This window comes from Oscarella lobularis, chromosome 4, assembly GCF_947507565.1.
Source record: "Oscarella lobularis chromosome 4, ooOscLobu1.1, whole genome shotgun sequence".
In the NCBI taxonomy this organism is placed as follows: domain Eukaryota; kingdom Metazoa; phylum Porifera; class Homoscleromorpha; order Homosclerophorida; family Oscarellidae; genus Oscarella; species Oscarella lobularis.
The window spans coordinates 2,677,921-2,688,573 of record NC_089178.1 but is presented as its reverse complement, the minus strand read 5'-3'; the positions used below and the strand labels follow the sequence as shown (position 1 = coordinate 2,688,573).

The 10,653-nt window shown below is 46.7% G+C and overlaps 6 protein-coding genes and 1 long non-coding RNA gene across 9 annotated transcripts; 3 read left to right on the top strand and 4 right to left on the bottom strand.

Annotated features, from left to right (window-relative positions):
* Nucleotides 1–6: 6 nt before the first annotated feature.
* LOC136185898 (mitoguardin 2-like) lies at nucleotides 7–2,203 on the bottom strand. Its single transcript, XM_065973111.1, has 13 exons — nucleotides 2,186–2,203; nucleotides 1,951–2,131; nucleotides 1,797–1,892; nucleotides 1,376–1,722; nucleotides 1,255–1,325; nucleotides 1,137–1,205; nucleotides 1,004–1,076; nucleotides 848–946; nucleotides 694–792; nucleotides 505–639; nucleotides 394–447; nucleotides 221–337; nucleotides 7–153 (listed from the first exon to the last, which is right to left on the bottom strand). The coding sequence occupies exons 1-13, from the start codon at nucleotides 2,201–2,203 to the stop codon at nucleotides 7–9; spliced, it is 1,506 nt and encodes a 501-aa protein (XP_065829183.1).
* Nucleotides 1,675–4,261, top strand: LOC136185825 (transmembrane protein 161B-like). 2 transcript variants are annotated; one of them, XM_065973019.1, is made up of 12 exons: nucleotides 1,686–2,243; nucleotides 2,299–2,396; nucleotides 2,448–2,549; nucleotides 2,601–2,655; nucleotides 2,701–2,885; nucleotides 2,942–3,096; nucleotides 3,150–3,210; nucleotides 3,260–3,406; nucleotides 3,460–3,552; nucleotides 3,602–3,776; nucleotides 3,839–3,935; nucleotides 3,993–4,261. In XM_065973019.1, the coding sequence occupies exons 1-12, from the start codon at nucleotides 2,241–2,243 to the stop codon at nucleotides 4,241–4,243; spliced, it is 1,422 nt and encodes a 473-aa protein (XP_065829091.1). In that variant the 5' UTR covers nucleotides 1,686–2,240; the 3' UTR covers nucleotides 4,244–4,261. The 2 variants fall into 2 exon arrangements, with proteins under 2 accessions (XP_065829090.1, XP_065829091.1); XM_065973018.1 differs by having other exon boundaries at nucleotides 1,675–2,243; nucleotides 3,839–4,261.
* On the bottom strand, nucleotides 2,622–5,108 carry LOC136185857 (uncharacterized). Of its 2 annotated transcripts, XR_010669619.1 has the most exons (4): nucleotides 4,520–5,108; nucleotides 4,055–4,221; nucleotides 3,578–4,005; nucleotides 2,622–3,520 (listed from the first exon to the last, which is right to left on the bottom strand). It is a non-coding gene; the product is annotated as an uncharacterized lncRNA (long non-coding RNA). The 2 variants fall into 2 exon arrangements; XR_010669618.1 differs by having other exon boundaries at nucleotides 3,578–4,221.
* Nucleotides 4,325–5,510, top strand: LOC136185850 (peroxiredoxin-6-like). The gene is made up of 5 exons (XM_065973050.1): nucleotides 4,325–4,454; nucleotides 4,651–4,948; nucleotides 5,006–5,079; nucleotides 5,146–5,218; nucleotides 5,279–5,510. The coding sequence occupies exons 1-5, from the start codon at nucleotides 4,369–4,371 to the stop codon at nucleotides 5,408–5,410; spliced, it is 663 nt and encodes a 220-aa protein (XP_065829122.1). The 5' UTR covers nucleotides 4,325–4,368; the 3' UTR covers nucleotides 5,411–5,510.
* A 33-nt stretch (nucleotides 5,511–5,543) lies between these two features.
* LOC136185845 (band 7 protein AGAP004871-like) lies at nucleotides 5,544–7,012 on the top strand. The gene is made up of 7 exons (XM_065973044.1): nucleotides 5,544–5,675; nucleotides 5,742–5,857; nucleotides 5,911–6,066; nucleotides 6,126–6,329; nucleotides 6,393–6,448; nucleotides 6,511–6,589; nucleotides 6,658–7,012. Exons 1-7 carry the CDS (start codon nucleotides 5,588–5,590, stop codon nucleotides 6,856–6,858), a joined length of 900 nt encoding a protein of 299 aa, XP_065829116.1. The 5' UTR covers nucleotides 5,544–5,587; the 3' UTR covers nucleotides 6,859–7,012.
* A 479-nt stretch (nucleotides 7,013–7,491) lies between these two features.
* Nucleotides 7,492–8,990, bottom strand: LOC136185847 (band 7 protein AGAP004871-like). The gene is made up of 7 exons (XM_065973047.1): nucleotides 8,832–8,990; nucleotides 8,684–8,775; nucleotides 8,544–8,616; nucleotides 8,338–8,420; nucleotides 8,026–8,285; nucleotides 7,888–7,966; nucleotides 7,492–7,834 (listed from the first exon to the last, which is right to left on the bottom strand). Exons 1-7 carry the CDS (start codon nucleotides 8,893–8,895, stop codon nucleotides 7,622–7,624), a joined length of 864 nt encoding a protein of 287 aa, XP_065829119.1. The 5' UTR covers nucleotides 8,896–8,990; the 3' UTR covers nucleotides 7,492–7,621.
* A 3-nt stretch (nucleotides 8,991–8,993) lies between these two features.
* On the bottom strand, nucleotides 8,994–10,652 carry LOC136185843 (endophilin-B1-like). Its single transcript, XM_065973042.1, has 9 exons — nucleotides 10,475–10,652; nucleotides 10,254–10,416; nucleotides 10,060–10,197; nucleotides 9,873–10,006; nucleotides 9,703–9,795; nucleotides 9,559–9,648; nucleotides 9,423–9,511; nucleotides 9,197–9,368; nucleotides 8,994–9,148 (listed from the first exon to the last, which is right to left on the bottom strand). Exons 1-9 carry the CDS (start codon nucleotides 10,544–10,546, stop codon nucleotides 9,053–9,055), a joined length of 1,047 nt encoding a protein of 348 aa, XP_065829114.1. The 5' UTR covers nucleotides 10,547–10,652; the 3' UTR covers nucleotides 8,994–9,052.
* Between the last annotated feature and the right edge of the window lies 1 nt (nucleotide 10,653).

Here is a 10,653-nt window from a genome sequence, read left to right as displayed (position 1 = left end):
ACCATTTCAGGTTTCGTTCATCGAAAGTTCACTCAGTGTCGCCTGCATGCGGCGTTTGAGTTGGGATAAAATGTCTTGGGCCAGCGTCGAAGCGCTGCTATAGTTTGATTTTTCGATAGAGAAAACGTCTTGAAGACATCCAAGAACCTGATCCTGCGCAATCAATCAATCAATCAATCAATCAGCCAATTCCTGTAGCAGCGCGGCTAAAGGATCTTGCCTTCACTAGAGTAATTTTCGCCCCGAACGTCCGGTCCGGTCCGAGAAGACCCCACGCCATAATAGGACTGACGTGTTCCATGACTTCATAAAAATGCGACATGAACCCCCCTGAAACCTTTTCGCCAAATTAGAACTTCCTCCCCTTTTGACCCCGGAACAAAATGATGTTACCTTTACCAGTCGCTTTTTTGCCTTGATGACGGACCACACAGCGGTTGTAAAAGCCTAAAGAATCCCCTATATCCTATTCACACTACTGGTAGACCCAAAGGATTTTCCTACAGATCGTTTGAATCCTTGCGTAAGCCATCGATTGCCGAGAATCGTAACGACAGTCGACGGCGGATTTTCCGCGTCTTCAAACGCGTCGAGAAGGACAAAGTCCAGAACAATGTCATAGAAAGTGAAAGAGGGAACCTTGCAGGGGGGGAGGAAACGCTCAGCTAACATAAACGTCAATGCTTCTCTCACCCCTCGACTTCCCAGCTCTTCTTCGACCTTTGACCAGTTTTCCCTGTCTGATATCCAAGCTACCAGTGCGTCGTACTTTGTTTCAAATGCACGGAAATCCTGCCAGGAAGCAATCCAACGTTAATTAGGGCCGGAGAAAGACTCCCCCCCCCACCCCCTCCCGCACTTCTTTCGCCCATTTCAATATTGCCGTAACGAGATTCTTCCCGGACTCGGCCATGTAGCATCTGATGTCATGAGACTGGAGGAGCGTCTGGTGGAGAAATAGAGGGAGAGGTACGTGGGCACTAAAATGGAACCGAGTCCCTACGTCGAAAGCCTTTCGCACGCCGTAGAGTTTGGCCAGAAAGTCTTTTTTACTTTTGCAATGAAGTATAGACGTTCTATAGAAGAGACTAGTCATCACAAAAAAAAACGAATAGAAATAGAAGATCTAAATATACCTATCCGATCTACATGGAATGCTGTTTGCTCTAGCTAGTGCCAGGCCTTCCTGATATAGTGCATTTTGACTAAACAACGTTAGCAAAATTCGTCTATAATAGAACACTGTGAAAATACCTAGTAGTCGTTTCGGCCGCTAGAAGAACGTCTTGAGAATTCACAACAGCAATATCTTCTCGTTCAACCTGCTACAGCAAATAACAAATCAAACCATTGCCTACGTCGTTTTCTTCCTCACTGAAAAATCAACCGAAGCCGACACAAATGAGTCCGCCGAGCTTGCGTCGTCGTCGTCGTCGTCATTGTCGTGACGGTCATCATTGTTGTCAACTTTGAGTCTATCTACGTCTGCCTTTGCAGATAACGTGAGAGCAGAACCGTCTGGAACTGTTTGACGATGACGTCGAACGCTCGAATTTTTTCGTCCAATGTGCTGTATGACATCTTGGACGAAGTACGCTTGCCTCAGCGTCGATCTGAGCTGTTGAGCGAGAGCTATCATTGCCGCCGAATCAGCAGCACTGCTGCTAGCGGGCGACGAAGCGGCCTGACACGCAGCCAAGGACCTCTCCCATAAAGTGATTGCTGTGGAAAAAGACTCGCAACCTTACGTACAAGAGAAATAGAACTAGATGATGACGGTCACAAAAATAGACAACCTTGATCGCACAATTCTTTGGCACTTGCACTTGCAACTGACGATGACCGAACTGGAAGGAGATGGCCCATTGTTTCGTTCACCGTAGGAGTTTCGTCTGCTCAAAACATCGAGCTCGCAAGATGTTCTCTCTACGCCTCCTCGTGGGATCCCACCTGTTACAGTGCGTTGAGACGCGTCTCGGAGTTCCCTGTAATCTACTTCGTCTGACGTGACGGGGGCTCTATTTCTATTTCGTTGGCGACCGAAGAGGCTAAAGCCCACGACGGCGATTCCAGCTCCAGTGACCGTGGCGACGATGACGAAGCGGAATCCCACGTAATCGGTGATCCAGCGCTAACGACGAATGAGAATTCGGATCGGATAGGGAAAAAAAGCGATTAGGTCTACCTGCAGACTTCTTTCCATAAACCTAACTGTTACGACTGACGTAACCCTTAGCCAAATGGTAAAGCGGATTTTCTCTCTCCACGATTGCTTGATATATCGTGTACATTGGCCAGGCTGTCCTCGGCATACAGCTCGTCTTTACGATGATCGTGGCGACGATTTTTCACAAGATTTTCCCCTACTATTCTCCTGCGAGACTCCTCGTAACGGGGTCAGAGCGTCGTAGAACAGAAGTGCGAAAACAGGAACGGGTTTTTTATAGGCTCAGACGCTATGCACATCCGAGCCTGGAGGAACTGATGCGCTACAAACCGTCGAAAAAGTCGGGAAACAAAAAGAGAGGACAGGAAACTTCGCTCAGCAGGTACACAGTTCGTCAATTCCCTTTTCGAAATTTTTCAAGTTCGATTTATAGTTTATTCGATTTTTCCCTGCCAAAAGACAACGATATTGAATTAGCTGAAAAAGAGGTGATAATATAAGCAATTAATTAATAACATTATCTTTGTATGTAGATCAAAGACTCTGATCTAAATGCCGTTCACTTTTGCAATGACTACGAACGGCTAATGAATCTCTTCTTCTGTTCTCTGGGCGTTCACTTACTCACTCAAGCCTATTATTTTGGTTGGTCAAAAGCTGACAGAGAGGGAGCCAACTTGACTGCGATTTGGCTTCTCTGTGTTATGCTATACTCAATGTGAGAAAGAGAAGAGATTATATCGATGGAATTTATATGGTTTTGATTCGATTCAGCTACGTCGTATTTGTCTTGAACACGGCTCTCTTCATGGGAGCCGAAGGCACCGGCGAGAGATCTCTCATGATTGTCTGCGGCTCCTTTTTCTTTGTTGCAACAATGGGATTTATACTATTGGATGACAAATTTTTGGACTTGGGTCTCAATGACGGTAAGCAGGCAGAGCAACTATTTTGAAAAGAAATACTCACTTTGCTCTGACAGCTTATGGAAATATTAGCAAGAAAACGGGCGATTTTCTGCAAAGCCACGGCATAAATGTTGCGTAAGGTCAACCCTGCTCCAAGGGTTCTTACATTGAACTTGTATTGCAGACCTCTTGGTGGACTTCTTGTCACGTGGAAAGTGAGCGTAGGCTTTTCTTGTGCTATCCTGGCTGCCTTTTTAACATTTCCCGGATTTCGCTATGCTAAAATGCACTTGGATGCTCTCGCAGATTACCAGCACAGTGCAATAATGATGTAAGAGGGGATGATCATTGTACACTCCGAGTGATTGCTCTCTGTCTCTCTAGACTGTTAATCCATTTGAATTTTTTCCTGCCTCTTTTTGCGTCACTTATGTGGATCTATCATCTGACAAAGGAACCGTTGATTAGTGGTGAAATGTAAGACAAAGTGCCCCGTCCCCACCAAATCGTAATTTTTCTCTGATAGTCTCACAGATAGTTCTTACGGCGTCGTTCGTCTTGGGACTGTCATCGTTTTGTGCCTCTTTCGATTGTTCATGTTCCGACTCTATCTCCAATCCTATCTGAAAATGGCTAACAGGCAATTTCAGTCACTCAAACGAGAACCAGGTCGCATCTCTGTTCTAGCTCTGCAACACAAAGTCAGTCTCAAAACAATCTCAATGCTGGATGCAACAGTTTGTTTTCTTCTCTTTTTTTCCAGATTAGATCTGTTTTCCAGTACCTGTTTGCCGGTGGATTGCAGTACATTGCACCAGTCGTACTCCTCTTCTGCTGGGCTTTGTTAGCCTATATAACAGGCAAGCCAAAGCGATCCCCCAATGCATCAGTGGAGAAATGCTACGCTTTTGTTTCAGGTGGCTACAGTTTCTGTAATTTGACAACGTCAACCCAGTCAGCGCGTCTTGGTCCAACGTACGCTTGGGGAGCTGATGCCGACGATGAAGCAACGCAGGCCGTCGGTATGGTTGCCTCTGCCGTTGCCACCGTACTAAATACGCCCATATTTTGGGAAAAGATCTTTCTTTTTGCCTGTTGGTGGCTTGTGACGGCTTTGTTTCTCGTCTCTTCGTTTGCCGTTGTCTACTATAGATACATTGCCGATTAATAAAGCAAGTTTGCCGCAGCCATAATTTAATTTTTTTCGGGGGCGGGAGGATGACAATGAGTCATCCGGTGGCACGTGCCACACAAAATTCTTCCCAACGCATGCTCGAGTGGTAATAGATCAAGATGCCGAACTTGGGAGACGAGTTTCCAGATTTCGCTGCAGAAACGACCAACGGTCCCATCAAATTTCACGAATGGCTCGGCGGAAAGTTCGTACAACGACGCGGAGCAAACGCGTGGGGACCCCGGGCGGGCATAGGCCTAGCTTTCTTACCGATTCCGGTCTTGCGGCCGACGAATCGCTTCCTACAACTGTACTACTGTACAGTAGCACGCACGAGAGCTCCCGTACACTGCAGGGGGAGAGATTCTTGACTCGATCGCCCCTCCTTTTTTTCTTCCCAGGTGGGCGATTCTCTTCTCTCATCCCGCCGATTATACACCCGTGTGCACGACCGAATTGGGCGTCGTTGCAAAACTCGTGCCAGAATTCGAGAAGCGCGGCGTGAAAGTGATCGCACTCTCGTGCGATTCCGTCGAAGATCATCACGGATGGGTAAAGGACATACAGAACTACTCCGACAACAGCGGATCGTGGCCCTATCCTATTATCTCCGATCCGAAACGCGATTTGGCTGTCAAATTCGGAATGCTCGATCCGGCTGAGAAAGACGCCAAAGGCCTTCCATTGACTGCTCGAGTCGTACGTGCTGTTGCCCCTGGTTACTCTACAGTACCTTGATTTGATATCTTCTTCCAGGTATTCATTATTGGTCCTGACAGGAAACTAAAGCTGTCCATTCTGTATCCGGCGACAACTGGACGTAATTTCGAGTAATTAGTCAAATAATACAGATAGAAATTTTTTTTCGTGTCTTATTACCTCGTTTTTTTTTTCAGCGAGATTCTTCGCGTCGTCGATTCTCTGAAATTGACGGCTGAAAAGAAAGTAGCGACGCCAGCTAATTGGAAGGCGAGAACGCCCTCTCTCATTTCACCTCAAAAATGACAATATAATGCTCTGTACCTTTAGCACGGAGAACGTTGTATGGTGCTTCCCAGCGTCAAACAGGAAGACACCGGGAAACTCTTTCCAAAAGGCGTCGAAGTGGTCTCTGTTCCCTCTGGAAAGCAGTACATGAGGTTTACGCCGCAGCCTGAGTAGTGCGTGCGTGAATTCTACTGCGAGACGGTCTTGTCTAGTTGTTTTCTTGCGTCTTTTCGCTGTTTCTCTTCCTCTTCGATTCGTTGTCGCATTTGAACCACTTTCCAGCTTCTCACGTGAGAGCCCTTAGGAGCTTGCGCGTTGCGTCGATAAGCATACGGGACTGGCGACACTTTTATGCCTGCTACCCGTGTTTCTCCAGAACGAGTAGCCATGAAGCAGATTGCGACCGACGAAGGAGATATCATTATTCCAGTGACTGGGAGTAAGGTTTTCGAAAATGGCTCAGCGAAGCTCCTGTGAGACCAGGGGCCCCGCCTCTACTTTTTAGGCGACAATCAATCGGATCGAGGCTGTTGCAGCAGCTGCTGCTCTCTTTTCTTGTGGTTCCTCTCGTTTCTTCTCATTATATGCACGTTTCCTTTCTCGCTTCTCGCCTGTCTGCGAGTGCGTGCTTCCTCGCGCAAAATCGCGCGAAATCTTACGTTTCTCGCCTTCAGGTCGTTCAAGAGTACGAGCGCGCCGTCATATTCCGTCTCGGACGACTTCTTTCCGGCGGAGCAAAGGGTCCGGGAATTTTCTTCATCATTCCCTGTTTGGACAACTACACCAAAGTCGATTTGAGAACGATATCTTTCGACATACCACCTCAAGAGGTAAGTAAGAAAAAAAAACGATGAGAAAGCTCATTGACCTTGTCCGGGGGGGCGGAAAGATCCTTTCGAAAGACAGCGTTACCGTCACTGTCGATGCCGTCGTTTATTTCAACGTGACAAATCCCACCATTGCCATTTGCAATGTGGTGAACTTTAACAACGCGACGAGACTGCTGGCACAGACGACCCTTCGCAACGTCCTGGGTACCAAGAACATGTCTGAGATTTTAACTGAACGTGAGATCATTAGCCAGCAAATGCAGGTCAGAAATAGAGACTCTCTACCCTTACGTTGATGTCTCAAATTCTCTATTTCGCCACGTTAGCAAATTTTGGATCATGCTACCGATCCTTGGGGCATTCGAGTGGAGCGTGTAGAAGTGTACGTCTTTTTTTTTACCTGTACTTGTTTTCTCTTTCTTCATACAATTTCTTTCTGTGCAGGAAGGACGTTCGTCTTCCCGTTCAATTGCAGCGGGCTATGGCTGCTGAAGCGGAAGCTGCTCGTGAGGCAAGAGCAAAGGTTCGTTGAGGCTTCATTGTCTGTGCCCAAGAACGCATTTTATACATTCTATTCTCTCTTCTCTCTAGGTTATTGCTGCCGAAGGAGAACGAAATGCGTCGCGCTCTCTAAAGGAGGCTGCTGACGTTATATCCGAGTCGTCCTCTGCTCTGCAGCTGCGCTATCTCCAGTCGTTGACATCGATCTCCGCGGAGAAGAATTCAACGATTATTTTCCCACTGCCCATTGACATGATCGGAGGCTTTTTGCCGCCGCCGCAGCAGCAGTAGTAACGTCATTAGAATTCTGTTTGCCTGCTTGTCATTAGTGTTTGCTGGTAGTGTACTGCTGCTCTTGGTATTCGTTGTTCTTTACTGGAGTGTTCTTGTAAAACTGTCTGCTTTGGAGGAGATGCGTATACAAAGATGTTGTATTTCGTGCTTCGAAAAAATCGGCACTCGTGCGTTATTCACTTTTGCAAGAGCGCGTCATCGCGAGCACACACGACGAGGACGAAGAATCGGACTATTTTTTCGCCGCTCCCTTGAATTTTAGGGAGGAGCTGAAAATTCAGAATCGCGACGTTCCGTTTGGACCGTCGCCGACGAATTCGTGCCCGAGACCGTTTTCGCACTTGCCGCACCTCACCTTGAGACGGCGAGGTCCTCCGTCTTCGCGCTTCGTCACGCTGTCGCTGTGAATGGTCTTGCTAAAGGCCGGCCAAGGCGAACTGTGACCGAACTTAGATTCGCTAACGAACAGCTCTTTGTCGCACTTTGAGCAAACGTACGTGCCTAGAACGCGAGATAAAACACTCATATTTCGACTCGACTCATCGCTGCGACCTTCTTCGAAGTGGTTTTTGTAGATCTCGCCTCCTTCCCAACTGCTAAACGCCATTGCGTTTTTATCCGGGCGGAGCCTTATCAGTTATCACATGATCGCTATTTCCACCAATGAGAGCGCTAACTCTAAGTTTACACAGCAACGGCAATTTCCATCTAATAACGTACGCAAGAGACAAACATTGAAATGACGTCACTCAAATCCTTCTCAGCTTTGATTTGGCCCTGGAAGAGACTGCCCCATCAACTTAGCAAGGAGTGTCAAAGGAAGTGGAAAGATGACGGTGTGATTGTTATGCGACGCAATCGTATTCAACGACTGCAAATATCGCAATTGAAGAGCAGCGGGAGCCTGATTGATGATCTCCGACGCCTCCTTCAAGGCTCTCGAGGCATTCTGCTCCCCTTCGGCAGCAATCACCTTAAAAGTAATGTAAATTTATTGACTCATTCTTTATTTATTTATTTGCACACCTTAGCTTTGGCCTCTCGAGTCGCTTCAGCTTCAGCGGCCATGGACCGTTGAAGTTGCACTGGCAAACGCACATCTTTCCTAAAATCAAAAAAAAGATACATTTATTAAATTCAGATCTCTCAATAGCACACACACACATTTCAACTAATTCCACTTTGACGCCCCACGGATCAGTTGCCTCGTCGAGAATACCCTGCATTTGCTGACTGATCTCCTCTCTGTTTCCCAATATTTCAGTCAGGCTCCTGGTGCCGAGCATGTTTCTCAGCGTCGTCTGAGCCAGAAGAAAAGTGGAAAAGGCGACGTTTTCGACTTTGGTCACAGACAGGGTTGGATTTTGAATTCGATAGTAGATGACGGCATCAACACGAGCACTAACGGAGTCTTTCGTTAGAATCTAGTCAAAAAGAATACGGTAAGCTGCTGAAGGTTGAAAGTTTTATGTTTACTTCTTGAGGAGGTATATCAAACGTCATTGTACGTAAATCGACTTTCTTGTACTGGTCAGTGCAAGGAATGATGAAGAAAATACCTATAACGATTAATCGTTCCAATCAAATAATAAGATCGACTGCATTCGTCGCGTTTCGCGCGGGGGAGGGGGGGGGGGGGCCCTCTGAATGATCCCTTTCGTTTCGTCGGTAAAGACGCTTACCGGGACCCTTGGCGCGGCCCGATACAACTCGACCCAGTCGAAAAATAACGGCTCTTTCGTATTCTTGCACGATCTGTTTGCGAGAAGAAAGAAAAACGTCGCGCTGGGCGTCTCTTCGGGATCCTCGAAAGGGCGCTCACCTTGATGCAGACGAAGAGGGAGAATGGAAACGTAACAAAGATCAAGATGAAAGAAATGAAAGCGAGAATGTAAAAGCAAACGCCGAAGTTCTCTAAAATCGAGCTCGTTTTGGAAGCGATTCGAAAATCGTCCAAGTCCATCGATTACCTCCTCCGTTGCTGATCTCCTCCATTTCCTGTCCGCCCCAACCACGCTTATCTTGCCGAGACATGTCGAAAAACAAGGAAGAATCGAATTTCTCGGCTTAGGGGGACGCTTAGGGGCGGAGCTGTGACTGTGTACGGGAAGCCTCCCAGGGACCCGGACAGGTGCCACAAAAAATATTTTTTTTCTGCCAACTGTAAGCATAACTCAATACAAAACTATTTTTAATCAAATTTGAGGTAATGAATGGGAACTTTGCCTTTTTCTTCGCCTTTCTCTGCCCACGCCCACTTCTCATCTGTCTCAGACACCAGTACAATCTACATCACAATATTTGCAGCTAAGAGTAGCAAATATATAAGACTCACTTCGTTGGCCAAGACGGACATTTCAGATTCGTCAGAAGCATCAAAGTCGTACAAAACAGTAGCAGATTTTGGCGGGTCTTCTCCCTCGGCAGACGACGTTTCCTCAGCGTATGGAACAGAGACTGGGGCACTGGCCCTGCCACCGTCCACCGAATGACCTACTTCTATAGCACTGCAAGCAAGTCTTCAACTCAAGGGATTAATTAAAAAATCTGAATTTTCTCACTTTGAAACATCAGTTACACACCTCAAACACTTTTCGTAAAACACTCTTTCCGCTTCAATCAAATTTTGCAGGTGTCTCGCATTCGAAGCCTGTACACACTCTCAAAGTAAAGTAAGCATCAAAGTGGAGCACGTACATGAGAATTGGGAATCTTTTCCAAGAGCAATTTCGTCACTTCAAACTGCCTATCAAATTCAGACTGAGCTAAACGCAAATCCGCTTCAGCCTTTACCAAAAAATATCAATAATGAACTACATAAGTATTTCTAACTGGCTTTACAGCAAGTATCTTTTCTTCACTGCCCCCTCTCTTGACCCGAGCCTTACAGCTATCTAAACGACGTCTCTTTCCTTCCAAACAGTTATATTCATTCTAGGGTCGAAAAATTTATTAGCAAAACGAATTAACGCATACTCTCTCTCTCTCTCTCTCTCTCTCTCTCCGCACACCTGTATCACTTTCAGATCTTCTCGCAGAAACATATTGAGTGGAGACAAGACCAAGGACGTCACTGTGTGAATGAATTCCATCCGCGCACTACCAATCTTTTTCTCGACCTCTCCCTGCTGCAAAAGGAAGGAACCTAAATAAAATAACTTAGAAAGAAAAAAATTCAATATACTGTGCTCTATGCACCCAAAGGTAAATCCGATCCAAATTCCTGCCCAGCCTCGAGCAAGAGATCGCCAAACATCGTCGCCGCTGTAGGACGAGAAAAGGCTTTATCGGGCCGTTTCACCAATTTACTGTAGATAAAGTCTTTGACGTGAAATTCTAAAAAGAAATCGATGCCCAAATAATTTTTTTAGAATCGGCTTCTTTCTTTGTACTCGAGTCCGGAAGTAGAAGGTCTTCGATGCCGCGAACGACTTTCTCCGTCCACTCTTTCGACCGCTTGAATTGCAAGACGAGATTTTGAAAGGATACGTCATATTCCGTCTTTTCCACTAGTCCCATTTTCTCCGTGGCTACGCGCATGTTATCCGACGCGAGCTGCTCGCGAAGAGCCTCGTGAGATAATGCACAAAGCGTAAGCGCTTCCATTTGCTACCCGCATCGCCTTGTTGAACGTATCCGTGATCCTTTTCTTGACCGACGACGACGACGAGTCCGATTCGGCCATGACTTTAGCGTTTCCCGGATAGAAATGTTCTCCACTGCGCTGGCAACGGCGCTAGGCGGCGTTCTTCTTCTCTTCTTCCTTTTCCGCGCGTCGCAACGCGCCAAATT

What these genes read in the sequence shown, in the direction of transcription:
- LOC136185843 (XM_065973042.1), bottom strand. Translation starts at nt 10,546, where the DNA reads ATGGCCGAATCGGACTCGTCGTCGTCGTCGGTCAAGAAAAGGATCACG. An exon ending in GTGAAGAAAAGATACTTGCT is followed by an intron (nt 9,649 to 9,702) that starts GTAAAGCCAGTT and finishes TTTTTGGTAAAG; the next exon opens with GCTGAAGCGGATTTGCGTTT. An exon ending in TGTGTAACTGATGTTTCAAA is followed by an intron (nt 9,369 to 9,422) that starts GTGAGAAAATTC and finishes ACTTGCTTGCAG; the next exon opens with TGCTATAGAAGTAGGTCATT.
- LOC136185845 (XM_065973044.1), top strand. Translation starts at nt 5,588, where the DNA reads ATGCCTGCTACCCGTGTTTCTCCAGAACGAGTAGCCATGAAGCAGATT. An exon ending in CATTATTCCAGTGACTGGGA is followed by an intron (nt 5,676 to 5,741) that starts GTAAGGTTTTCG and finishes TCTACTTTTTAG; the next exon opens with GCGACAATCAATCGGATCGA. An exon ending in TCATTAGCCAGCAAATGCAG is followed by an intron (nt 6,330 to 6,392) that starts GTCAGAAATAGA and finishes TCGCCACGTTAG; the next exon opens with CAAATTTTGGATCATGCTAC.
- LOC136185825 (XM_065973018.1), top strand. An exon ending in TTGAATTAGCTGAAAAAGAG is followed by an intron (nt 2,656 to 2,700) that starts GTGATAATATAA and finishes CTTTGTATGTAG; the next exon opens with ATCAAAGACTCTGATCTAAA. An exon ending in TGTGTTATGCTATACTCAAT is followed by an intron (nt 2,886 to 2,941) that starts GTGAGAAAGAGA and finishes GATTCGATTCAG; the next exon opens with CTACGTCGTATTTGTCTTGA.
- LOC136185850 (XM_065973050.1), top strand. Translation starts at nt 4,369, where the DNA reads ATGCCGAACTTGGGAGACGAGTTTCCAGATTTCGCTGCAGAAACGACC. An exon ending in CACGAATGGCTCGGCGGAAA is followed by an intron (nt 4,455 to 4,650) that starts GTTCGTACAACG and finishes TTTTCTTCCCAG; the next exon opens with GTGGGCGATTCTCTTCTCTC. An exon ending in ACAACTGGACGTAATTTCGA is followed by an intron (nt 5,080 to 5,145) that starts GTAATTAGTCAA and finishes TTTTTTTTTCAG; the next exon opens with CGAGATTCTTCGCGTCGTCG.
- LOC136185847 (XM_065973047.1), bottom strand. Translation starts at nt 8,895, where the DNA reads ATGTCTCGGCAAGATAAGCGTGGTTGGGGCGGACAGGAAATGGAGGAG. An exon ending in TTGATATACCTCCTCAAGAA is followed by an intron (nt 8,286 to 8,337) that starts GTAAACATAAAA and finishes CTTTTTGACTAG; the next exon opens with ATTCTAACGAAAGACTCCGT. An exon ending in AAAGTGGAATTAGTTGAAAT is followed by an intron (nt 7,967 to 8,025) that starts GTGTGTGTGTGC and finishes TTTTGATTTTAG; the next exon opens with GAAAGATGTGCGTTTGCCAG.
- LOC136185898 (XM_065973111.1), bottom strand. An exon ending in GTCTCAACGCACTGTAACAG is followed by an intron (nt 1,893 to 1,950) that starts GTGGGATCCCAC and finishes TGTTTTGAGCAG; the next exon opens with ACGAAACTCCTACGGTGAAC. An exon ending in GCGGCCGAAACGACTACTAG is followed by an intron (nt 1,206 to 1,254) that starts GTATTTTCACAG and finishes AACGTTGTTTAG; the next exon opens with TCAAAATGCACTATATCAGG.